Source organism: Carex rostrata, chromosome 33 (assembly GCF_964058835.1).
Source record: "Carex rostrata chromosome 33, lpCarRost1.2, whole genome shotgun sequence".
Taxonomy (NCBI): domain Eukaryota; kingdom Viridiplantae; phylum Streptophyta; class Magnoliopsida; order Poales; family Cyperaceae; genus Carex; species Carex rostrata.
The window spans coordinates 2,169,633-2,196,702 of record NC_135950.1 but is presented as its reverse complement, the minus strand read 5'-3'; the positions used below and the strand labels follow the sequence as shown (position 1 = coordinate 2,196,702).

The following is a 27,070-nucleotide window of genomic DNA, read 5'->3' as shown; positions in this document are numbered from 1 at the left end:
TCAATCAATTACTCTCCCTTTCTATTTCACCATTGCCTCTCTCTCTTACCCCTCTCTTCCTCTTTCTAAGTGGTACACTACAATTCTCTTACACATGCACATCAACTGTTTGTGAAAATGTCCCTCAGAGATATTCTCACTTCCACCAGCAGATTTTGACGGCTACGCTTCGTACACGTTTTCTAAACAAGCTCTGCCTCTTTCTGAACCATTGTAACAGCTCTGCTCTCCTCTGCCACTTCCTTTAAGCCACTAATTTAGCACCTTGATTGACTATGGTAATTTTTTTTTTCCTATCCTCAAATTCTGGGTCCCTTATTTGGTACTTCACTTGTAAATTTTAGGAGTCCTCTGACTGTGCACGAGGTGCTTGATAAATTGTCCCAAAGAGAGTACATGGATTCAATTGTTTTAACCTTTCCATTAGGAAGTAATTTACCTTTCATTTCCCAAATGGAGAAATACACATAAAACCAATTCATTGCAGTTGTTAACCCTATAAGTTGGTAAATATGAAACTTTGTCTTGTATCTTCTTAGAAAGTTGAGTTAGAGCCTAAATTGTGGAAAATAAGATGCAAAAGCCTATGCAAAAGGCATCTTTTGCCTTGTCAACTACAAGTGAAGCTGGATTATTTAGGAAGGAAATATTGGTTTAGGTTATGTGCCAACAACCAGTTTAGTAATATTGAATACAAAAAATTAAAGAATGAGAACACACTAAGAGTATCATCCTGAGGGATACGTCTAATTTGTTTGTATATTTACTAGTTTATGAGGTAATTAGGGTTCTCATATTTCTTAGGATTAGTGCATGTTACCTCACAACATCTAAACTTGGTTTGAAGGTTACAAGCATAATGGTGACATAATATTATAATGAATCATGAAAAGGCAATTCATTATTTGATCAAGTATTTACTTAAGCATAATATCTTTATGAGCAGGTTACAGTACCAGTTGAAATCAAGGACTCCAATATCAGTTTATTTTGCAATTGAGCTGATCAAGTTTGGTACTGGCATGCTCTGGTTACCACTATGCATGCACATTATCTACTGCTACAGTTTCAATTTGTAAGGTTAAGTTTAATTTTAGATTTCTTTGGTTCAGTTATCTCCAGCAGGAGTAATTAGTTTATTGGGAAATAAAGAGGCTGGTATGAGATTGTTTATTCATAAGGTATTTGTCCAATCATACCAAATGTGGATTTCTCCCCTTTTTAGTACAGTATAGGTATTATATCTAAAATCCTCAACATAGCAATGACTTGTAAATTGGACAAAAGGCAAACACAAAAAGTCCCAATTAACTACTAAAATCTGGTTCATAAAATCAAAGTTTGTCTGATGCAGACCACTACTAGCTGAATAATTATTACTGGTATAAGAGGATCGAATTCGAACATTAATTAAGTAAATAGGGAGTCCTCTATTTAGCCTTTTGCTACATTTATTATGATACTATGATTTATTATTTATCAAGTTTTGAGTCCCGTGTTGCTTCTTGATTCGTTAGATGACCTGCTCAATGACCAAATCCCTAATTAGAAATTGACCAAAAATCCCTTTGGGAAGAGCCCAAATTGACCTTCACTGCCCACAATAAAGCACATCTAGTCCAAATAAGAAAATATAACGAATGACTATGACATTGTATAACACAAAAAGGCATCTAGTAGTACCCAGCAGTACATAGGGTAGCAGCATGGTAGCTGATCTAAATTGAAATAGTACCAACCTGGAAAACTTCATCTATTTGTGTTTGACTATTTGCATTGTGCATCACTATTAAGCAAAGGTGGGCATCACGTATCTGACTGATGCCTAACTAGTACTGTTCTGTTACCTATAGCCTTTGTCAGGTTATGCAAAATTTGTTAACAATTATTTCATTTATTTTTTCTCAGGTAATGTATTGATTAATTTTTAGGACACCATATAGTTGAACAAGGGGCCAAACCATTTTTAGAGGCTACCAACAGCCTCTAGTGAACCATCTCCAAGGGGCAGTTGTGACCATTTTCAATACACGGCCATGGAGATCCGCCAATTGGAACTGGCTGTAAAAGAACGCTGTTGGTCAGGCACCCTTACTATTAAAGATGCTCTTCAATTTTTTGATCGCTTGTTGGCTGCTAAGAGCCCGGCACCGTCCATCTATTCCTTTAATCATCTGTTTAAGGCCTTAATTCGTATGAAGAACTCAAACAACCGTTATGCAACTATATTTTCACTCTTTAACCGTTTGAGCCAAACTAAAGGAGTTGCACCCTCACCCAATGTCGTGACCTATACTATGTTGATTGACTACTGTACTCGAATGAATCGGACTGGACTTGGGTTGATTTTCTTTGGACGATTTATTAGGGAGGGCCAGAGAGCTGATGCCTGCTTCTTCACTCCTATACTCAAGGGCCTTTGTTATGAGAATAGGATTAGTGAGGCTGTTGCCATGGTGTTACATAAAATGCCTAAGCTTGGCTGCACACCTGACGTGATCTCCTACAGCACTGTTATTGATGGCCTTTGTAAAGAAGGAGCAGTTAGTAAAGCATTTAGTTTGTTTGAGGTAATGATTTCAGAGGGTATTGTGCCAAATGTAGTAACATTCAGCTCACTGATCAATGGTCTTTGCAAGGATGGAGATACTGAGAAGGCAGAGGAACTATTGTCCTACATGGTTTCTCAGGGAATTCAACCTGATGTTGTGACATATAATACTCTCGTGGATGGGTTGTGCAAGAAAGGGCTATTCGACAAGGCAGTGGAATTGCTTCAGTCCATGATTTCTAAAGGGCATGATCCCGATGTTGTGAGCTATACTACCATCATAGATGCATTATGCAAGGAGGTGGAATGTGAAAAGGCAGAGGAGGTGCTACGTAATATGATTTCTAGAGGTAAGAATCCTGATGTTTGTACCTATAATACTCTTATAGATGGTCTCTGCAAGATGAAAAAACTAGAAAAGGCAAAGGAGTTGCTGAATGAGATGGTTTCAAAGGGAATACCACCAAACACTGTGACATGCAATATAATTATGGATTCGCTTTGCAAGAGGGGGGAAACTGACGAGGCAGAGAATCTATTGTATCATATGATTGATAAAGGCGCCGCACCTAATCTTATCACATATAGTATTGTTATAAATGGATACTCTAAGCTAGGTTGCTGGAAAAATTCGATTAGAGTTTTCAAGGATATGATTGATCGAGGTTTTTGGCCGGATGAGGTTACTTACAGATCAATGATGGATTCTTTGTGCAAACAAGGCCAAAGCAAGGAAGCTGAAAAGTTACTTGACTTGATGGTAAGGGGAGGTATAAAACCAGGTGTTGTGTCATATCGATTTTTACTTCTTGGGTATGTAAATGATGGTAATATTGATGATGTGATGAATATCCTAAATAGGATGCAGCTCAATCATGTAGCGCCAGATCTCTCAACCTACACTTATTTGCTCAAAGCATATGCTAAGAACAGAAAAGTGAAAGAGGCTATGTGTGTGCTAAACAGAATGAAGCAAGAAGGGGTGAAACCCGATTTAGTTGCCTCTGAACCAGTATTAGAACTGCTTTTGAAAATGGGACGAGATGATGATGCAAGAGATCTGATGGAGCAGACTAGTAAAACTAATGATTGAAGTGTTGAGTTTGGTTAGAGATAGCTCATTTTAATTTCGATAATCATTTTATGTAATTTGGGCAGTTTGTTACTCTGATGAAATACTTGTACTGCTTTGCTCAATATTTCTGTTTTTCTAGATATTTTCATTATTATTTTTTCCACTGTACTTTCTTATTGGTAATGTTTCATTTATTTATTTTTTATTTTGTATTGTATTTTTCTTTATCGAATGCTTTGTGCTGCATCCGACTTGCTGTCTCAGTACTTAATTGCTAGGTATACAATTAGGTAGTGGTGCCTGGCAGCTACTCTACTACAAGACCTTAGGCTTTCATATAAAGATGGTTTTTAGGAGCAACTTGCACTGACATTTGATGCTGAACCATGCAAAACTTTCACAATTTCACAAAATTTACAAGATTCATTTGAGAGACCTGGGAACCTTTTGAAATGGTGAAAGGGTTTTCCATAAAGTTGAAACTAAATTAAGCTTTTTTTCCTTTTATAGTTTATAGTGTGTGCTTGCTAGTAACTGTTAGTGCATGTGCAGGCTAGTTCAGCCTCACTAATCTTGTCTGTGATTAATATCTTAACGGGGTTGCCGAGCATATAGTGCAGCTTGAAATTAATGGTAGGTTACTGAGGGAGGCACATTCCTCTATATTAAGTGCATCAATTGATGTGAATATGAACTTTAGGAAACTCCCTGACTGTGCTTAAAACTTGTTCGATGAAATGTCTGAAAGAAGCCTTGTACTGCGGGATTTGAATTGTACCAAGTTGATTTATATCAAAGGTAATTAACAGTTGAATTTGTTAATAAATATGGTTTTAAATCAGTTCAATGTTGGACAAAGAATTTTTTCTTCAAGTAATGACGATCTATTTGTGTGCAGGTTCAAGTGCTCTACTAGCATGTGCAGTTTAAAACTGATTGTGCATTCCTTCGTGCTGAGCTAATTTTGTAAGGCAATTTTCAAATTGAATGGTCAATCTCTCAAGAGTAAGTTGCACATTGAAGTCTTTCAAATACAGGTAACACTTTTCTTTCATCAAAACTGTATTGTAGTAAATAAAAAAAGAAAAGAAAATTGATTGATGAAGAGGAAACATTGATCTGCATCTATGCAGATGGGGTAATATCAGCTTTATCCCTTATGTTTCTTCTCCCTTTCTCTATTTCATACACAATTCTCCCTCTTGAATCTCATTGAAGATCCTTGTTCAGCCTCACTAATCTTGTCTGTGATTAATATTTTCACGGGGTTGTTGAGCATGCAGTGGATACTGATGGCATGGAGGCATGTTCCTCTGTGATTAATATGCCGCATCAATTGAGCATGCAGTGGTTACCAATGGCATTGTGGTCAGAACCTGTTCGATGAAATATCTGAAAGAAAACTTGTAGTGTGAGATTTAACTTTTACCAGTCCTGCCATGGGAAAGTCTGCTTGGAGGTTTTTGTCAAGTCCACAATGAAAATAAACCAAATGACTTCACTGACAGATTTATTGTAAAAGTGAGATGAGCAGGTTGTTGTTCTGGCTTGTGTAGCGTAAAATAGATGGTTCCTTCCTTCACACTGTACCAATTTCAATTTATAAGGCCACTTTCCAAATGCACTGGTTACTTCTCTTCCTTTGGAACTATAGACCTTTCGGGTGCATAGATGAGATTATAAATTGAGTTTTGCTGAACAGGCTAATAACTGACTGGACTCAGTTGTCGGTTCACGGATAAACCAATTGGTACTACAATCCTTATTTGTAAGTTACAAGAGACATTAAATAACTAGATTGGTTAAGTTTTCATTTTCATGTTATTAATTCCTGTTTGCTAAATTGTAGCTGAGTCTCCAAACTAGTACATTTTACCGCAATGACAGTAATGTTAGTATCTTGAAAAGGGGACAGGTGCTGAAGATGGAGACGAGAGTAAGGTGAAGCCCCACATGGCCACCGTTTGATGTTCTATGTGCAATTATTCATCGATCTGTATGAATTACAAGAAACTATGTAGCACAACAGTAAAATGTGCATCAAACCTCAAATTTTATTTCAAACAAAATAAGAGTTCGCGAAACTTTAAGATTTGAGCTTTGTGTGAATCTCATCATGGTCAAGAGGTTTTAAAGAAAGAAAACTAACATTGTCTGAATTTCTAATAAACTGACATCGTTGTACTCAATGCTCGTTTAGAAAAATTAGTTTGGTCAGTGAAATAGAATATAAAAGTCAACTATATTCCTTCATCCAGCTAACGTGAATCAAAATATAAAGTGATTTTGAACTTTTGTTGTATTTAGTTGAATCAAGTTTATAAACTTCTGTTCAATTAAGTCCCTCAATTATTTTACAATCTTCAATTAAAGTCTTCATCTTATTGCATATAATTTTTTCCATATATTTTGGGATTAGCTGAAATTGATATTTTAATTAGTCAACTAATAATTGACATAATATCAAAGTTGACGATATTTAGGATATAAGGTATTACAGAGTAAAGTCTTAATTAAATATTCTGTACAAATTTGACGAATGCAATCGGATCGAGTCCGGATGAGCGTGCAGCCTGAGCAGCTGTACCTTGTTCAATGGGTCTCTGCTTATTTGAACCCAAGAGAACAATCGGTCATTGAGCGTGCAGCCCACCTAGCGTATTTCCATATAGAGGTGACCAGAAAAATCGTAGCTCGTAGCTCATATCGACTCGTGACGAGTTTGATAAAAATTCGGTCGCTCGGACCCTGAAAACGAGTTTTTTTTTTTTTTTTTTTTTTTTTGAGGGAGCCCTGAAAACGAGTTGGTTCTGATTCGGTCGAGTGTCTTTTCTAATTAGATATGACTAGGTCGGTGTAGCACGGTGGCTCTGGTTCGGTCGAGTGGCACGGCTTAGTATAGGGTTTAGGGTTTAGGGTTTAGGTCTTAGTCCAAGTCCTGAGCTCTAATTGTCACTCCACGCGCGCGGGGAAATAAATCTGCTGCGATCCTACAGAATCGTAGGGTTCCTGCGATTCTAATCTCAACCGTTCATGTATTTTGAGATCCGTGCACAAAAACTATCTCTTTTAGAGATTCGTACATTGTAATAAATGAAGGGTTGAAATTGGAATCGCAGGACCCTGCGATCTTGTAGGATCGCAGCAGATTTGCTTCCCGCGCGCGGCGCACCGTAACCCCGTCCCCCTCATTCTCTGGCCTCTCCGCAGCTCCTTTCTACCTTGTCTGGTTTGCTTCAACCCCTACCTCTCTGCAGCTGGAACTTGTCAATTGAGCGAGCAGTCGCCCAATCTCTCTTCCTTCCAGCGCCTACTTCTCTGCTGCTCTAAAACTCTCAGCTCTCTTAAATCCTACCGACCAAAATTGAAATTGGCTTGACCTTCTTTTTTTATTCCGATCAAATGGAAGGGCTGTTTTGAAATCGGACCAAAGTACCACTCTACTTCATCCCCACTGAACTAAATTACACCAAGCGCCACACCGTCGCCTTTCTATTCTTCCGACGCAACTCCTTTCTCCTCTCTACTCTCAGCAGTAAGCTCACCTCCTCTCTCAACTCTCTCTTGCACTTCAGCTGTTTGTCAATATGCTCTGAGAAGTATTGTCGCTCCAAGCACCAGTTTTGTGTAGCCACGCTTCATACTTGTTGCCTGAAGAAGCGCTCTTCCCTCTTCTTGCAAATTATATAAGACAGACTATGACTAGGCTCTCTCTAACTGTAGTAAGTGCTCTTCCTTCCTGTGCCAGTTTCTTTTGGTGCTTTGCATTTAGGCCTGAAATTTAGCACTTTGGTAGATCGTGGTGATTTTGCATGCAAGTTGCTTGGAAAAATGTCCAGAGATGGTACAGTCTGGAATTCAATTTGTCAAATCTTTTCATGAAAAGTGTCCTTTGCTTCTTTTTGTCAAATAGATGCTTGGTAACACAAAATAAAACCAATTTACCAGTCTGGATGGTAATTATGTATCATTCTCTAATATTTTATTTAAAAAGTTGGGTTAGAGCAAAATTGCAAATACAGTTAGAATGGTTTTATTGTAGTAGTTATATGAGCTAATTACAGTTCTGAAAGTATTTAGGATTTGTGGTGAAACTATATACTTTAATAGATTGCATACAATAAAAGATATTCATTGCTGGATTAAGCATAATGATTACTATTATTCTATAAGCATGTTAACAGTTCAAGTTCCAACCTGGGACTACCAACTCGGGGTTTTTAGCTATTGAACCCATCAAGTTAGGCAATACTGTACGGGTAATAGGAATTATATTTTAGATCCTAAACATAGAACCAATGTGTAAAGTAAACAAAAAGCAAACAAAAAAGTTCCAATTAACTACCAAACTCCAGTCCTTAAAGTTCAAGTTGGTTTGATACAGATTACTAAATGCTCTGTAGCGACTGGTATAGGAGTACTGAACTTTAAACATTAATGAAGTAATAGGAGTTCTCTATTTAGCTTTTTTCTGTATTTAGCATGATTTATTATTTTTTAAGGTTTCGCAGTTTCTGGTTACTTGTTGATTCCTTGGATCACTCTTGACAATATCCCTGGCTGGCAAATGACCAAATAGCCCTTCTGGAACAGCTTAATTTGATTATACAACTGCCCTTTGCTATACCTACCTAAGCACAAATTAAAAAAAGATGCAAAAATGTATAGCACAAAAAAGACATGTGGCAGTACCAACTGTAGCCTAATAGCATGGTAGCTGATCTAATTGAAATTGTGCTTGCAAGATTCTGTAACTAATTGTGTTGGACTATTACATGTGCATTGCCATCAAACACGTCATGTACTGTATGGATTACTAGCTCCCAAATACTGATATTTACTAGTTTATGAGGTAATTAGGGTTCTGATAGTTCTTAGGATTAGTGCATGCTACCTCACAGCATCTAAACCTGGTTTGAAGGTTACAAGCATAATGGTGACATGATATTATAATGAATCATGAAAAGGCAATTCATTATTTGATCAAGTATTTACTTAAGCATATTATCTTTATGAGCAGGTTACAGTACGAGTTATAATCAAGGAGTCCAATATCAGTTTATTTTGCAATTGAGCTAATCAAGTTTGGTACTGGCATCTGCTGGTTATCACTGTGCATGCACACTATCTGCTGCCACAGATCCAATTTGTAAGGTTAATTTTTATCTTTAGATTTCTTTCATTTAATTATCTCCAGGAGGAGTAACTGCTTTGTTGGGACATAAATTAGGCTGGTATTAGAATGCTTAGTCGTAATTTATGAGAGGCATCGACTCTAGTATTTGTCCAGTCATACCAAATCTGGATACCTCACCTTTTAAGTATATGGTATAGTATTTATTTCTAAGATCCGTAACATGGCATCAACTAAAATCTGGTTCATAAAGTTGAAGGTTGTGTGATGGCAGACCATTACAAAGTCAGTAATTAGTAATTACTGGCATAAGAGTATTGATCACGAACATTAATTAAGTAAATGGGGAGTTTCCTATTTAGTCTTTTACTACATTTAGTATGATACTATGATTTATTATTTATCAAGTTTTGAGTCTCGTGTTGCTTCTTGATTCCTTAGATGACCTACTCAGTTACCAAATCGCTAACCAGAATAATTGACCACCCTTTGGGAAGAGCCCAAATTGACCTTCACTGCCCACAGTAAAGCCCATCTTAGTCTGAATAAGAAATATAACAAATGAGTATGACATTTTATAGCACAAAAAAGGCATCTGATAGTACCCAGCAGTACATAGAGTAGTAGCATGGTAGCTGATCTAAATTGAAATTGTACCCACCTGGAAGACTTCATCTATTTGTGTTTGACTATTTGCATTGTGCATCACTATTAAGAAAAGGGGGACATCACGTACTGGACTGATGGCTAACTAATACTGTTCTGTTACCTATAGGCTTTGTCATGTTGTGCAAAATTTATTAACCATTCTTTCATTTATGTTTTGTAGGGAATGTATCGATGAATTTTTAGGACACTATTATAGTTGAACAACAAGGGGGGTCACCGCATTTTGTGGACTTGTAACCAATTCCAACCCATGGCCATGGGGACCCGCCAGCTGGAATTACTTGTAAAAGAACGCTGTCGGTTGGGCACCCTTACTATTAAAGATGCTCTTCAATTTTTTGATCGCATGCTGGCTGCGAAGAACCCGGCACCGTCCATCTATTCCTTTACCCAACTCTTTACAGCCTTAACTCATATGAAGAACTCGAACAACAATTATGCAACTGTCTTTTCACTTTTTAACCGCTGGATCCAATCTAGACAGGTCTCACCCTCACCCAATGTTTGCACCTATACTGTCTTGATCAGCTACTGTATCAGAATTAACCGTCCTGGATTTGGGTTGATTTTCTTTGGACGGTTCATTAAGGAGGCTCAGAGAGCTAATGCTTTCATCTTCACTCCTATACTCAAGGGCCTCTGTTATGAGAATAGGATTAGTGAGGCCGTAGCCATGTTGCTCTACAAAATGCCAAAGCTGGGCTGCACACCTAACGTGATCTCTTACAGCACTGTTATTGATGGCCTTTGTAAAGAAGGTGCAGTTAGTAAAGCATTTAGTTTGTTTGAGGGAATGCTTTCAGAGGGTATTGCACCAGATGTAGTAACATACAGCTCACTAATTGACGGCCTTTGTAAAGAAGGCACAATTAATAAAGCATTTAGATTGTTTGAGCGAATGCTTTCGGAGGGTATTGTGCCAGATGTTGTCACGTACAGCTCACTGATTAATGGCCTGTGCAAGGAAGGAGAAACTGAGAAGGCACAGGAACTGTTGCGCTACATGGTTTCTCAAGGGCTTAAACCGAATGTTGTGACCTATACTACTCTGGTGGATGGGTTGTGCAAGAAAGGGCTATTGGACAAGGCAGTGGAATTGCTTCAGTCCATGATTTCTGAAGGGCATGATCCCGATGTTGTGACCTATACTACCATCATAGATGCATTATGCAAGGAGGAGGAATGTGAAAAGGCAGAGGAGGTGCTATGTAATATGATTTCTAGAGGAAAGGTTCCTGATGTTTTTACCTATAGTACTCTTATAGATGGGCTCTGCAAGATGAACAAACTAGAAAAAGCAAAGAAGTTGCTGAACGAGATGGTTTCAAAGGGAATATTGTCTAACACCGTGACTTGCACTATAATTGTGGATTCGCTTTGCAAGAGGGGGGAAACTGACAATGCAGAGAAACTACTGTATGATATGATTGATAAAGGTGTCACACCTGATCTTATCACTTATACTATTGTTATAAATGGATATTCTAAGCTAGGCTGTTGGAAAGATTCGATTAGAGTTTTCAAGGATATGATTGATCAAGGTTTTTTGCCGGATGAGGTTACATATGGATCAATGATGGATTCTTTGTGCAAACAAGGACAAACCAAGGAGGCTCAAAAGTTGCTTGACTTAATGGTAAGGGGAGGTATAAAACCAGGTGTTGTGTCATATCGATTTTTACTTCTTGGCTATGTAAATTATGGCACTATTGGTGATGTGATGAAAATCTTAGATAGAATGCAACTCAATCATGTTGCGCCAGATCTCTCAACTTACACTTCATTGCTGAAAGCATATGCAAAGAACAGAAAAGTAGATCAAGCTATGTGCGTGTTGAACAGAATGAAGCAAGAAGGGGTGAAACCCGATTTAGCCGCCTCTGCACCAGTATTGGAGCTGCTTTTGAAAATGGGACGAGATGATGATGCGAGGGATCTCATGGACCAAACAATTGGTAAGACTAATGATTGAAGCGCTTAATCTTGTTGTCAACAGATAGCTTATTTGAATTTAAATGATCAATTTGTGTGCTTTTGCGCAGTTTGGTGCTCCATTTAGTATTACTTGTAACAATAGAAGTGTTCCTGGATAGATTCTTTTTTTTATTTTTATATTTTGTGGTGATTCAATGTTTTGCAGCCACACTTTTGGCCTGCTTTTTTGGTTGCTTTGCATTCTAGTCTAAGTATATGTCAGATGTCAGTAAATTAAAACCCGTATTGTATTGTATCGAAATTCAATGTTGTTAGATGAGGCTATCTATGTTATGAACATCAAGTACAATTCTTTTAATTGAAGTGAGATATCTCTAGCATTTTACTATTTTGAACATTACATAATTTCTTGTAATTTTCATCAAAACTAAAATGATATGTGTCAAAGTTGAATGGCCCTTCCGAATGAAACATTCAGTGCACATGTTTGCAATGCATATTGGCTTCAACCATTACTATTTTTCATTTCCGTTAATTATAGTTTCTTTATATGATCCAGCAGACCTTTTCATTAGATTTAAGGTTTCGTCCAACCTAGATATAATTGACGTGGCTATATATTATCCCTTGTATCTTCATTTTAATTTGATGTCTGACAATATCTATCGGTATAGGGGTGAAGTTGCCAATATGTAAAGGTATATTAATACATGCACAAATTACGACAATGAATTAATGATTGGGTGTGGCTGTAAATTTTATCTCGGAGACATTGGGTGTTAGCTTCAATTTGAGAAATATTAGTTGGCAATTGCAAATATTTTTCAAGTTTTACATGTTTGTTTCTTTCAAGGGTCATAATGAAGTGACCGGGTTTAACCAAGGACGACAATACTGCTTGCTTCATCTATCGGTAACTTGTAAAATGACAAAATATAAAGTTAAAATATTAAACTTAGAGAATTTTTTATCTATAGAAAATATATATAAAAACAAAAACATAGAAACATAAAGAGTGCTGCTGAATTTTTATACACAGAAGGATCGGTAAAAATTCTACTTATTTAAACCATATATTTTTCTTTTCAGAAAAATAGAGATGTGTTTGGATTCTCTTTGGCTTCATCATATGAGGAGCACAGCATAAATCAAGGAGTCATAGATAATGGAGCCATAGAAAATCGCAACACATGGACAATTTGTATATTTTTTTAAAACTCAAAAGACATCTGTAATCCTTTTTTTTATGATTGTTTGTTTATTTATTTAGGAAAAATTTCATTAATCTAAGTGACTCGGAAAGACAAATTATGTGGAGATATAATATTTCTGGTACCATTTCAAGAGCTTTGATTGATTGTGGATATTTTTTGTGCCAGCTCTAGAGGTTATTCAATTTATCATTTTCCACAAACTTTTTTAGTATTGGAATGCTACTCTTCTAGTGGCCATGATTATTTGACTATTATTTAAAGACTAGTTATCGAAAATAAAGTTTAAATAAATTTGACATCAGTTCAAATAAAAGTTTAAAATTAGATTTAGGAAAAGAAAAAAAAATGAATAGGACTGTTCGTTTTTAGTGGGAAAATAAATAATTTTCAAGTTGTGATGGGAAAATGAGATATTTCAAAATTTTATGATGGGTATGACAACCATTACCCATTTAAAATCTATAAAAACTTGAAATTTTGAAATCTTCGTCCTTTTTATTTTCTGATCTTTTTTTTGTTATTTCTCTAGAGATTTATTTCAAACTTATATTTTATTTAAATAGAAAAGTTTTGGGAGACGAGAAATCCAATTCCGCATAAGTCTCTTTTGATTCGTTGTTTCGCACTTTAATTTATACAATATCTAATAATAAAAGTTTTTCCTTTTTAATTCAAAATAAGATATTGAATTAAATTCCATTTTTTGTGGTGCTGTGAAGAAAAAGCAAATGAATTACTCTGTAAGAATGAGTAATCTATGAATTAACTTAAAAGTCTTTAATTTAGTTTCAAATTGAAAGAAACAAATGTGTTTTATTTAAAAAAAAAAAGAACAATGAAATTTCATGTGTTACGTAGAAGTGAGTGATTATTGTAAGAAACACAAATTGCTTTGCGATTGCTACGAAATATAACTTGATAAATATAAAAAAAATGTTGTTTGCTTTCATTCCTTGCTGAGAGGAACATTTTGGAAGGAGGGTATTTTGGTCAACATTAAAAAATGTAGGGAAGCAACACTATAGCAGATCAAACTTTCTGTGACCGGAAAAGTGAAAAACGGTTGTTGAAGGCATTGTCACAGATACTCTCCCGATGACGTCACCGGTCGCTGAATGACGTCACCCTGTCGCTGATAATTCTCATTTTAGCAGGTTATACACAACTAAAGTTGCGTATCATGAAAAATTTTGATTGTGTTTTAGGTACTTGGTAGGTTGGCATCTCGGATCATTACAGTTCTTCAAGGCAAAGATAAACCGACATATACGCCAAATAGGCAAGATGGTGACATGTGTATTGTACTCAATGCAAAGGATAATAGCACACTGAGCAAGTTACTAATTAATTTTTCTTTTTTGTTGTGCGTCATTGCAAATTCAATTATCTGTGCTCCAAATTTTCCCAAACCATTTAGAACTATCTTCAAAATTTTGTTAAAAAGACAGATAAATTAAGCTTCAAATTAACTTAAATTATTTCATGCCAAATTAACTTATTAGAGAAACAGGAGGGTTTAAATGTTTTCATTTTATGACTTCTATCATGTCTCTATTATTTAATTTTTTAATAACAAAAATTCTAAAAGTTATGTCAAAATAAAAGAGCAGGGAAGTACCATGAAGTCTCGAGCTGATGCTGGAGTTGTATGAGCTACCGGCATCAACATTGAAACCTCTAGTGCTGAAATCGTACCAGCTACTGTTAAAGCCGCACAAGCTGTCACTGTACGAGCTACCACCACCGTCGTTGATACTGCATGAACTACCATCAATGTTGAAAAATACAAACTGCGCGGTGGAAGTTTTGTCTCGAATCCATCAGGGTTATCATGTAACTTGATTATTAATGTCTTTTCTACATTTTCAGACAGAACTAACTCAATTAATTGGTACACTTACTGAACGTGAAATGTCTCTTTCACCTTCAATAAGTGTACTAAACTAGTTTCGAAAGACGTAGAGAAGACACTAATGATCAATGACATGATCACCCTAGTGGATGCGAGACAAAACTTCCACCACATTTTCTCATGTTTAGGCATTTTATCATGGTCAGGCTCCTTTAGAGTAAATTCTACATTCAGAATAACACCTGACAATGGTTACCATATTTCTCACACGTAGTTTGGCTTTTGCGACATCAGTGGTAGTTCGTGCGGCTTTAGTGTCGGCGGTGGCTGCTCGTACAAAATCAGTAACAACTATTGTTGCTTCAGTGTCAGTGACGGCAGCTCGTGCAACTTCAGCAATAGCTATTAAGAATATCTAATATTAAGAAAGAAAATAGACAACTAAATGACAACTAATCTAAGTCTATACTTTTTATTAATTACGCAAATAAGAAGGAAAAAAATCTAAAAAGTAACATTATTTAATAGTTTATACTTCATGTTATTACATATTATAATAGACAAAGAGCAATTAATTTTATAAGGTAAATGAAGTCGATATACATATTTAAACATTTTATAATTATAATAATAATCAAAATCAGCTTTCAATTGAAACGAACGATAATAATTTTACAAATAAATACTATAAAAAGAGTAATCAAAATGAAGAATTAGTATTTGAACATTTCTCGATATAGAATGATAGAATAAATCACAAATAAAAATAGAAGCATATAGTTTGGTTTAATATACTTATTGTAGAAGACCATGTAGCATTAGAAATAAGAATAGAAGTACAGAAGTCCATATAAATTGCAAAAAAAAAAAAAAACCATGTAGCATAGAGGTAGCTATAGCGGGTCTCATATAGCGGTAATAGCGGTCGTAGCTGAGTTAGTGCAATTTTATCTCATAGCTTAGCGTTTATGGTCCGGAAAAGCTATAGCGCCGCTATAGCTAGCTATTTAGAACACTGATCAAAAGTCATAAAGGCATACAAATAAAAAAACAGTAGCACATCAAAAGCTAATTTCCGAACAAAATGAATACTAAGTATGCAAAAGCTCAAAAATCAGTAATATCTGAGAAGACTAGTAATCCAATAAATCCTTATCTGTCAACTCGTCTCCAGACATTTGACCTGGGAGGCTGCCAGCTCCAAGAGCCTAGGTTAACTCCTCTTCCCCCTCCATTATCTGACCTGGAAGGTCCTTAACATCACATGGAAGCATTAGGCTTAATTTCAAGTATGAATTTTCAGATCTAGATTTACACTAAAAAGTATCTAAAGAGATTATCTTAAACCCTAGTGATTTAACAGAAATAAGAGTAGTACGTATTATCATTAAAAATAACTCTATTTTTTTTTCTAACCATACAGTTCATAAGATAGCTCTCATTAACAATTCTACAAGTAATCTATCCTTTAAGGGGATAGAAGCATCAAGTAACCACAAATCATCTAGAGAATTACAATCAAAGGTGAATGAATTGTATGTTGCAATCCAATTTCATATCAATCGTACGTAAGAACAATGTATAAATAGATGATCAGTACTCTCATGTTGGTCACAAAATGCACAAGTAAGATTCCCTGGCTAACCTTTTTTTGCCAAGTTAGCTTAGTTAGAATTTTATCTCGTCGGACGAGTTAAAGAAATATTTTGATTTTTAAAAGAATGTGAGATTTCCAAATAGTATTATATTCAGAATTTGGAATACCACCATACTCTAACTATTTATAAAAAGAATGAACAGTGAAATTATTTTGTTTTATAATTAAGTGAAAAGAAAAAACAGTGAGAAATGCCTCAGCAATTTCTGCTGTTTATGTGAAATGCCTCAGAAAAATAGTATATGTGAAAGACTTTCAGTTTTCTTCTGTTTATCTAATCAGCGAACGGCGATATCAACATGGAAAACTGGAAGAGAAGTTTCTGTTTTGGTCCTTAAAAAAGTCTAATATATATTTCTACCGTTTTTGTTTGAATTTTATTAGGGGGAATGCCTCTAATAATATGCTAAGCCTCAATTTTTTTTTTTTTTTTACAAACTCTTTCTTACTGCATCTCTAATTCTCTATCATTCATCTCAGAGAAGAAAAAGACAAAATTTTTTGTGAGACACCTCTATCATTCATCTCACAGAAGTAAAAAAAATGAACCACTTGTACTAAAAAACCGATAAAATATAAGACCGACATTTTTCTTAAACAAACTACAAATATTTTATGCTTTTAATAAAGGATAAAATGGATATTTTATAATTTAAATTGAGTTTTAATATAAAAAACAATATAATGGGTAAATTTGTCAGTGTTTGAAGTTTAGAGGAGGGAATACATAATTTCAGAATTTAGAGGAGGAAATTCGTAATTTTGATGTTTTTGCGGAATATACGTGAAATTCCCCTAGAAATTGAAAGTTAATTTTAGGAGTGGAGAGGTTTAGAAATTAAGATTGGTTTTATTTTATTTAGTGCCATGAAGCTGTTTTTAATTGTTAATGAATTGCTGTGATGGAGATGGTCTAAATGGTCATGTCACGAAATCTTCTTCCATTCGATAACGGGCTTAAGACTAATTCTGTTAAACCCGCCACACCAGTCATCATACGGAGCAATGGATAATATGTGAATCTTATATTAAGCTCCTCCGTCTTAGTTGATTTTTCTACAATTCATTCGCACCACTAGCTTTCAGAGAGAAAGCAGAGAGGTAGGTAGAAGAAGAGAGGTCTTAGCATACACATACAGGGAAGTGTTTTCTGTATTCACAACAGAGAGAAAGCAGAGCAAGCAGAGCTGCAGAGGGACTACGGATAGAGAGGTACGGCTTTATATATAGACCTCATCTTTACAGTTTTGTTCTGCTAATGAATTTCCCCGGACATTATTATTTTCAGGGTATATTTGTCATGAAATTAGTTCTTCCAACATATTAATTACCATAACAAAGCATATGTAAGATCCTTTCTTTCTCTTTTTGAAAGAATACAATTACATACCCATGCATCAACCAAACAGCAATGAAAGAAACAAAAGGAAAATATTATCTACAACACCGTTGACCGTCCCTCAACGGTCCACTCAAGCCTTATTTTCCAGTACCAAAGCCGGTACTAGTGACCACAAAATAATCAGCTTTAACACCAAAAAACACTAAACCGAACCGGTGCAAACATCTAACTAGTTTATTGCAATTCGGACCCCCATAAACCTCAAAATTAGAACGGAGCCTTCCAAATTTATTTTGGCATATGTGACATGTAATGTCATAATTCGATGCCCTAGTTCCGAGTAAGTTTGTTATGTTTCAGGCTGTTAAAACTTTGATGTGAGTCAAATATTATGATGACCTCTCTTGATTTTAATCTGAGCTAACTTGGGATGGTATGGTTTGGAAAATCCGTCGAGTAGGAACTGTATCGACCGGATCCGAGCCGATATTTATCTTAGTTTCCGGCCAGAGCATTTTTTCCCTCGAAAATCGGTTGAATCATGTTGACTCGGCCGAGTTAACTGATTTATAGTTCAAGGTAGTCCGATTCTTCAGTTCTGAGCCGATTTCTTTTGAACTTTGAAAGAGAGGAGAAAAGAAAAGTCTGATGGTGAGACGAGTAATTGCAATTCAAAGAAAATGTGCTGATTTGTTAGGGTCTTTTCTGATTCAATACTTATTTTTCGATTAAAATTTTAATTTAGCTCAGACTAATTGGCTAGAACAGTCCTACTCTTTGCAGTATTGTACCAAAAATATTTCAATACCGTGTGTCAATCGACTTTATGATTATATACAACACGAAAGTTACACAAGAAAAATAATTTAGTATCAACAAAATATTTTTTATTATTTTCTTATCCTCGTTTACATTAGATCTATTTCAAAATATTTAATAACACAATTAATTTGGTCAAAATGTAAAATAGTATTATTTATAAGCTGTATTTTACTTACTACAATGTGGCTCAAATTATAGTTATTCCCCTAGAAAAGAAAGGAATCTCATAGTCTGATGATATATATATAGTAAAAAATAGCAGAATTGTTTAAAAATAGTAGTTTTATAAAATACTTAATAAATAATAAAAAAATGTAAAATTTTATCTCCAAGCACATTTTAATATAGATATCATGTTGAATGGTTTGGATTGGCTGTTTAAATTTTTTAAATTGCAAAACTAAATTATTATAAAATATTATAACTTACAAATGTTGTAAGTTGATTCCTCCTCATATATAAAATATGTCATCTCATATTGGTATTGCCTTTGTTATTTATGTTGGAATATTCTATGAATTAGTTCTCTTTACAGTGGCAATTTGTTGATGTCGATAAATTAAGCCTTTTTAAGTTATCTATTTCATATTGTATTCGATAAGACATATATGTGTAAGATTTTTGTTTGTTTGTTAATTTAACGAGTATGGATGTTGATAAGAAAAAAAATTCTTTATTATCTTATCAGATATGAATATGGATATAAGAGCCGTTTCATACCCATTACACTATTAGGTTAATTGATAAAATAAAATTATATATGATAATTTTTATTTGTACGTATAATTGTATAATTAGTATTATCATGATTAGTTTGATTTAGATAACATTTGAATATATCCATTTATTTATTTGACATGATGTATTATTTTTATATCATACATGATGTATTTAATATATCTATTTATTTGCTATATTTTTTGGAATTAAATTATATAAGCTATCAATTTATTTGATAATCACTTATTATTCGTTTTGTTACCCGCTATTTTAATATTTAACAGGTAATGATAAATTTATATGAATATGTCTCCATCCGATCCGATTCGTATGTAACACATTAATTGAAACCCCTATCTAGTTTACCTCCACGTACAATTAATTAAGTTGATTAGTTTCCTCGTGAAAGTGACAAATAATCTAATCAAATTAAGTTTAACTTTCCATTAACCTGGATATATATGGTTTTGTCATGCTTCTTCGATTAGCATATCTGTGTTCACTATTTAATCACGTTTACACATTATTTTCGGAACAGCTTGTTTGTGGATATATCGGGAAGAGTGTCACAAATGAGTAATGAAAGTCAGGCAGAAAGGTGGGTTTGGAATGTAGAAAGGATGTTACAGAAAGTGACGTTCCCCGATATTCCCACCAAATCATTGCAAGCATCAACAGACAGTGAAGAAAAGCCATCAATATTTTGTGAAAAAGAGAATCTCCCATTCGTTTATTTTGGGGAATATAATTATCCAATTTGTGGGATACGTAGTGATTTCAGTGGATGGCAATTTGTTGGATTTATGAGGCGGTGGTTTGATCTCGACTTACGTTCATACAATCAATACATCCAAGAGAAGAAACATCTAGCCCGGGGCTACTATCACCGCGATTATTTTGATAACGACACATATCTCCTAGAACACCTACTGATCAATAGTTGCATCTTAGTATTTGCCATTCTTTTATTCCAAAATGTTCGGAACGGAATAGAAATTTTGAGTGGAACAAAAGAGATAAATAGGGATCGGGAAGATCAAAGGTCCAAAGAGTTTTATATATTATACCAATATATAATGAAAGACCCGATGAAGATCAAACTTCAGATGTTGACCATGCATTACCAGACGCCGTGGTTTGTGGTCGAGCGTATATATACAAACTGTTCCAACTTAAGCAACCATGTTGGTACCCCAATCGACAAACTTGCTCTCTCATGCTTTGACGACCTCTATCCGGGAATGCACAAGTCTAAAGTGCATGGCGATACCAGTACTCTTCCCCCAGGTGGCTTCAAACATCTACTACACATGTTCCATTGGAGCCGAACCCCCGAAGAGAACTTTCTCGTAGAAACTAGTTCATTGTTCATAAGGAAGATGGTCGACTACTATATACCTAGTGTAACGGAGTTGCAATTATTTGGAACTGTTTTCGAAAAGCATGCGGGTGGCTCCATTGACATGTCTTTCTATGACAGGAGACTATCTGGAGTTGGAGTGATGCAATTAGCACCCTGGCACATGCTCACAGACAGCAGTACACTAGTTACAGAACTTTTAAGATTTGAACGACAGTATGTGAACTGTGGGTTCCCCTTCACGGCCTATTTTGCAAGCATGGCATGCATGTTAAAAACGGAAGCAGATGTTCAAGTATTGCGAGCAAATGGCGTCATCATCCCAAGCACGAGGTTTGACGACAAGGATATTTTGTGTTGTGTACGAGAGCTCAAATCTGAAATTGATGATAATATCGCTATGCCGAACCCGTTGAAAAGTTTGGAGGAGAAGGTGATGGCGCATTATCAAAGAAGTTCCTATAGAGTATATGGAGAGTTCAAGAGACGCTACTGCTCGAACCCATGGATAACCGTCTCTGTCATTGCTGGCATCTGTTTGTTTTTCCTTAATTTAATTCAAACCTTACTTCTTTTATTCAAATGACCAAATATAGCGTGCTTAACTACAAACACCATTGATTGTGCTAAGCGAAGTTTGCACCTATATTTATACTTCGTCTTGTATCCTTATTTTGTTTTCTTTTATTTCATTATATCATGTATGCAATTTAAATTGTGTGTACCAGTGGATTATCTTTATTCAATTCACTATGTTGTGCTATCATGTGTGTTGTACCTTATTTTCAATGTAATTCATTTGTCATTTTTATGTGTGATTTTCATCTTTTCCCTTGTACAATATTAATTCACTATTCAACTATTAATTATGTATAAATCTTTCTTTATTAATTTTGAAATTCTCTTATTATGAGGTATGTACTTACTGCTCCTGAGTGTTTCTTTCAATGTTCTAATTTGTGATATTATTCAATTTACTCCGATACCAATAATCAATAACTCTATCCTTTCAGCAATCCATTATTTAAAGGTTGATTTTGTTAGGGGCTGTCCTAAATCAATAAAAAGAAATAAAGTACAAACAAAATAAAAGCAAAAAGAGAACCTGGTGACCCAATGCCTTATTTTAGTTCTACCAGTTTTTTAATGGCATTAGACATTTGACACATGGAAACAACACAATTACAACCCTGCAACTATTATATAATAATTGCAACCTGTATTTTGATATTTCTCATACAAATGTATTTTCTGATTGTGAACAGAGACTCAGTCTAGCACATATCCAAACAGAAATTCACCTAGCATTAATTGTACCAAAAACCCAAAAGCCAGTGTTGCAATTCCAATATACCGACAGTATCAGTATGCTTAAACTCTTTAACTAGAATTGGAAATCCATTATGGGCCGCATCTAGTTGTAATTCATTTATAAATTAAAAAAGGCCCAAGAATTCCTCACTGGGCCCAACCCATTTGTGCTTGCTATGAATGGACCGGACCGGATCCCATTTTAAAAGGTGATGATTTTAACACAACTATATTTTTTTATTAACACAACAGTTTTAAAATTTTCAAGTATATAGACAACTTCATTCCTACTTTATTATTATTATAGATTGTTTTATTTGATTATGCAATCAACACTTTCTATATAAAGGATTGATACTCGATTGAACATCTTATTCGATCAAGAGTGTATCCTTTGAGATATCTCAGCTTGTGAGTGATCGACGGTGCCTATTCGGGGAGAGTGTAGGGGCCAGTATTATTTGTGCTTTATGATTCCTGCAGAACATATTTGAATGGTTGAGATTTTTCAAAAAGTCACGCAAAGTTTGAGATATTCTAGAGGATGTGGATACTTCGATCAGTCGCTCCCACAATAATCTCCTCTCTTTTTCTCGAATTAGTTATTTAGCAATGAATGCATCCCTCTATATTTGGATGGGTATATTTAGACTATTGTTACCGTAGTTTTGTCTTTCGATTTTCTTCTTATGCACGATTCTTAAAGATAACAGATCAATGCGTGTGTCTACTCTGCTTCTTATCTGTCAGTGTTTTATATAATCTATTATTATATGAATATGGCCCTCAAATTAAGGTACGTGCTGACTTTCTTATGCTATAAAATATTAATGCATTATTTTCTCCAAGTCTTTTTTTTTTTTTTGAAAGCTTAATTGGTAGATGCAATATACTCCAAGTCAAATGCAAATAATGAATTATTAAAATATCACTGTATATCAGTACGTAATCTAAAGGAGTTCGTAAGTTACCAAATTATGCGTGTAGAAATTGTCTTGCAATAGAAGATTCGAAAAATAAATAAATGATAATCTAAACTATTTAGGGATAACAGAAACTGAGGTTAGAGATAAGTTCTAGAAATTTGCAAGTTTGTGTAAAGTGTAAACTGTAGTGTAATTATATATTAAGAAGAGGAGGGATCAAGTTACAATAATTTTTGAGTTACAACAAGTTACAACAACCATTGTTTATATTTTCAAAGTTCAAGTCGTCGATCCAAACCGTTAGATATGATCTTTACAATAAAATGTGCTTGGAGACCAAATTTTATATTTTTTGGAATTTGTTTACTATTTATTAAGATGGGTACAAAAACTAGTCAAATTCAGACCATTGAATTTTGTACCCATCTTAATAAATAATAAAAAAAATTCCAAAAAATGTAAAATTTGGTCTCCAAGCACATTTTATTGTAGAGATCACATCTAACGGGTTGGATCGATGATTTGAACTTTAAAAATGTAGAAAATTGTTATTTTTTGGACATTTTTGAAAACTTGATAGCGGAACTAATTTTTTTAATATAGTAGGTATACATAATATTTTTCGCATTAAATATCGCATATTTTATATCGAAAAAATAATCTTTTATAAATACTGAAATTTAAAAAATTAAATTTCTAACTTTGTTTCTAAGATACACAACTGCAACAAGGGAAGGGAAGCATTTTATGCATTTTAGGTAAACATTGACTCATTCAAATAATGAGGCTATAAGTCAATTAATGATGAATTGCACTTTAAGCCCCCCAAAAAAGCTTAATTAACTTTCTTGCTAACATTTTGTCATGTCATGAACAGTTTGGATTTAAAGAAACAGGTCAGATCAATCCGCTGACCTCTTTTAAAGGCTCAAGTTTGGATTTAAAGAAACAGGTCAGATCAATCCGCTGACCTCTTTCTAAGGCTCTCTATAAATGAAAATAACTATTTTATTTTTTATACTTCATTATTTAATTTTAATAAGTGCTATTTTTCAACCTTTATAATAAATAAAATATCACTAAATTATCTTATTGAGCCTCTTATATTTTAATTTTTCTTTGTTGAACTTCCTTTATATTGAACTTTCTTTGTTGGTGCTTGACACTGAAGAATTCAGGATTTCGGTCTGAGATAGAAAAAAAAAATCCTGAAAAGATATAAATTATGTCCAAATATTAAAAAGTTGTAATAAATAGTATTATTTTACATAAATTTCGTCCAAAAATACATAAATGATAATTACGGTGTATTAAGTGTGATAATGTAAATATATTTTATTTTATTTAGAAAAAATAGAAAGTACATAATTGTAGAAGAAAAAAAACTAAGGTTAATAGGATCATTTCAAATTAATATCATACATTCAACAAATTAAATAGCACAAATATTAATACTCCTGCACCTAAAAAAAATTCAAAAATTAAACAGTAGACATTTGTCTATCCTTAAACCTCTTTGAACACGCCCGCGTATAGTGCTTGAAGCATTGTGGGTAATATATACTTAAGAATATATTTTCTTTTGAATATTTAAACAAACCAAACCCCAAAGATTGATAAATGATAACCCTTCTTACGGATCAAAGGAATCTTTTTGACCAAAACTCTGATTCCAGTAATTATTTATTTAATAAAAAATAGATTTAATTAGTTTGATATAGTTTAGTCATGCATGCTGTCGTTAAGCTTCCAACTATCCGATTTTATATAATTAATTTATCACAAAACCTATTAATTAAACAACCAATATATTTATATTTGCAGTGTTGAAATTGCAAAACAAACTATAAAACAAATAAGTGATTTCTTCCATGTTTAATTTACAACACCAGCGGAGCCTTCTCTTTGCTCTTTTATTAAGTACAAACCTTAATTATTATAACTAGCTAGCTACAAATTAAGAAATTAATCGATTAATAAATAAATCAACAACAATGAGAAGAACCACCACATAAAATTAAACTAGGGGACACTGCAATCAGTTTTTGCTCCTTAACTCGATCATGTATTTTTTGCTTCCGTCGACAAGCGCAATTTAATCTTCAAAAATACGGCTCCACCATTTCATCGAACTTATCAACTGCGTTATCAAACTTTTGAGAAAGAAAAGACAGTAAACAAAAATTATTACGGAGCAAATTAATTTGCATTTTTATATGGCACGTACGTAGTTATATTTCAAAACCACTATATATGAGAACAGAGTAGGTCCGATGCTCATCGGATCTATTTTTGAGTCCAATGAACTTCAAGACCGTCCAATCTGTCTTAAAATTTGTACACACGAAAATTGAAGCAGACATGAATGCATTTTGAAGTGGTATGCACAAATCTTAACGCAGATCGGACGGTGGTTGAATCCATCGAACCAAAGTAAGTCCGATGGACATCGGACCTACTCTGAATTCACTATATATATGTGCAACTTGCTAAAATATATATCCAACTTATATATATGTGCAACTTACCACTCCACGCCATTATTGACCAGGTTCATGCATTATATATATGTGCAACTTGCTAAAATTTTTATGCTAACTATCTGTTATTGTGTAGTTCAATTAATTAAGCACGTAATTCCAACGTTCAATCCACTTGGCTTACTGAGTCTTCAAGGCACGTGCATATATATATATTTCCAATTAGAGCTTCAATGTACTTTTAAACTTTTCATTGGCACGTTGCTTTTAAAAATGAAATATGATATAAATTCAAGTTTCCTCAACTTTGCTTAATAGCTAGGAAAAATAGGAAAAATTAAGAAAGATCAATTTTCATACCTTCTCCACGACAGATTCTACAACTTCTGCACCAGTATATACATTTTCGGCAATTTTCTCCACTGTTTTTAACACTTTCATTACATTCGAGTTTTCTGGAAGTGACCGTTGCGCATTCTCAGCCATCTTATCTACCGCCTCTGCTCCCGACTCCACAGCATTTAACACAGTAATCGCGGATTTCTCGATTTTATCTGATTTTGCATATATTTAAAGAACAATTAAGCAGTTTAATATTAATTCATTTAGTATCTGATTTTGAAAGATATATTATATGATATGTTGCAGATACTGTACCTTCAATTCGTAAGAAGTTCTTGTAGAATGGAAAGAACACCAGAAACGACCCCAATAACCATTTTCCCCTGCATGAAACCTCAAGTTTAATTAGAACACCAAACTAGAAAACAATAATATCTCTGAAAAATTAAAATGGAAATATAATCTAATAACATGCTATTCTTTTATCAAACAACAAAGACAAAGAAAAAGGTACGTACAAACTACAGAATATCGGTAAATTGGGTCCTCCTCCAGCATTACTTTTCTCAGTATTTATCCTGAAAGTGTACCAGTAATACAAATATATAAAGATTAATGTCTCGGAGACATGGGATCGATCGATGTATGTTAAAGATTAAAAAAAAAAAAAATTAACCGCAGGTTGAAATTATTTACCTTTTGTCATCCTGGTTCTCTTGCTCTGGGTCTCGAGGGATGGCCGTTGTCGGTGCTTGCTTAGCTCTTACCACATGCAACAGCTTGCTTCCTAGTTGCGATGCACAGTACATCGTGAGACCGATAACCGGCCATTTGATGTTCACATGATTAGACCGAGCGCTAAAGGGGGAATTGGAGACATTTGGTTTTGAGGGGTTGTTTTGTGGCACAAGTGAAGAAGTCATGAATATTGATTGGCTAGTGATCATTAGGATACATCTTTGTTGTGCTCAAGGAAGAGAGATTTTGGTTTTTGGTTGACTGTTTAATTTCTTTTGTAAAGTGGAGAGGTGAAGGGTCATAGATAGAGAGAAGGGAGACTGCCAATGGATCCTTATTTTATTGGAGAAACTTTGAATATTTATGTATCCGTTAACAGGAGAATAACACATGGTAACATATACAAGCGGTTCATTCCCTGAAGCGATCCAACTAAAGAACCGAACCGGATAGGTAACCGGGTCCGGTTTATTCCGGTTGAACCATCCGGTCCGGTCCGGTTCTGATAACACTGAGCTAGAATGACGTCAAGGGTTTTCATTTGTAAAATAAAAATAATAAAAAAGAGAGAAGTAGAACTTTCTAGCAACGCCAACAAGGAAGAGAGAGTAAATCTGATCTGACAATGGGACCCAACTGGAAGTCATACTATTCATTTTACTGTAGCACGCCATCAAAGATTAAGTATATAGTAATAGATATATAATTATTTCTCGAAACTTTTATTAATACCGCTGTAAAATAAAAAAAAAATCCACAAATTAATTCAAAAAATATCAGGGCCTCCAATTCAATCTGCGGCTCTATACTTGAGAACCACAGATTGAATTGGAAGCTCTAATATTTTTCGAATTCCATAATTTCAGTGGTATTTTGGTTTATTTTTTTAAAATGGTATTAATAAAAATTTCGGAATTACTTCTTTACAAATAAGTTGTTTAT

General features: G+C 34.4%; 2 protein-coding genes across 8 annotated transcripts in view; both read left to right on the top strand.

Annotated features, from left to right (window-relative positions):
- Positions 1–183: 183 nt before the first annotated feature.
- Positions 184–27,070, top strand: part of LOC144548530 (uncharacterized) — a 99,880-nt gene continuing 72,993 nt past the window's right edge. Inside the window, exons 1-3 of one of the 7 annotated variants that reach the window (XM_078297227.1) lie at positions 184–278; positions 947–1,080; positions 9,590–11,687. In XM_078297227.1, coding sequence (XP_078153353.1) covers positions 9,680–11,401 — 1,722 coding nt within the window. In that variant the 5' untranslated portion in view covers positions 184–278; positions 947–1,080; positions 9,590–9,679 and the 3' untranslated portion in view covers positions 11,402–11,687. Of the gene's footprint in view, positions 279–743; positions 1,081–1,908; positions 3,769–7,039; positions 7,349–8,646; positions 8,781–9,589; positions 11,688–27,070 lie in introns of those variants that run through there. The other 6 variants (XM_078297230.1, XM_078297225.1, XM_078297222.1 and 3 more) reach the window with 6 other exon arrangements.
- Positions 17,162–21,142, top strand: LOC144548536 (uncharacterized). Its single transcript, XM_078297237.1, has 2 exons — positions 17,162–17,299; positions 19,510–21,142. Exon 2 carries the CDS (start codon positions 19,544–19,546, stop codon positions 20,915–20,917), a length of 1,374 nt encoding a protein of 457 aa, XP_078153363.1. The 5' UTR covers positions 17,162–17,299; positions 19,510–19,543; the 3' UTR covers positions 20,918–21,142.

Coding starts and splice junctions, on each gene's coding strand:
- LOC144548536 (XM_078297237.1), top strand. CDS start 19,544: ATGAGTAATGAAAGTCAGGCAGAAAGGTGGGTTTGGAATGTAGAAAGG.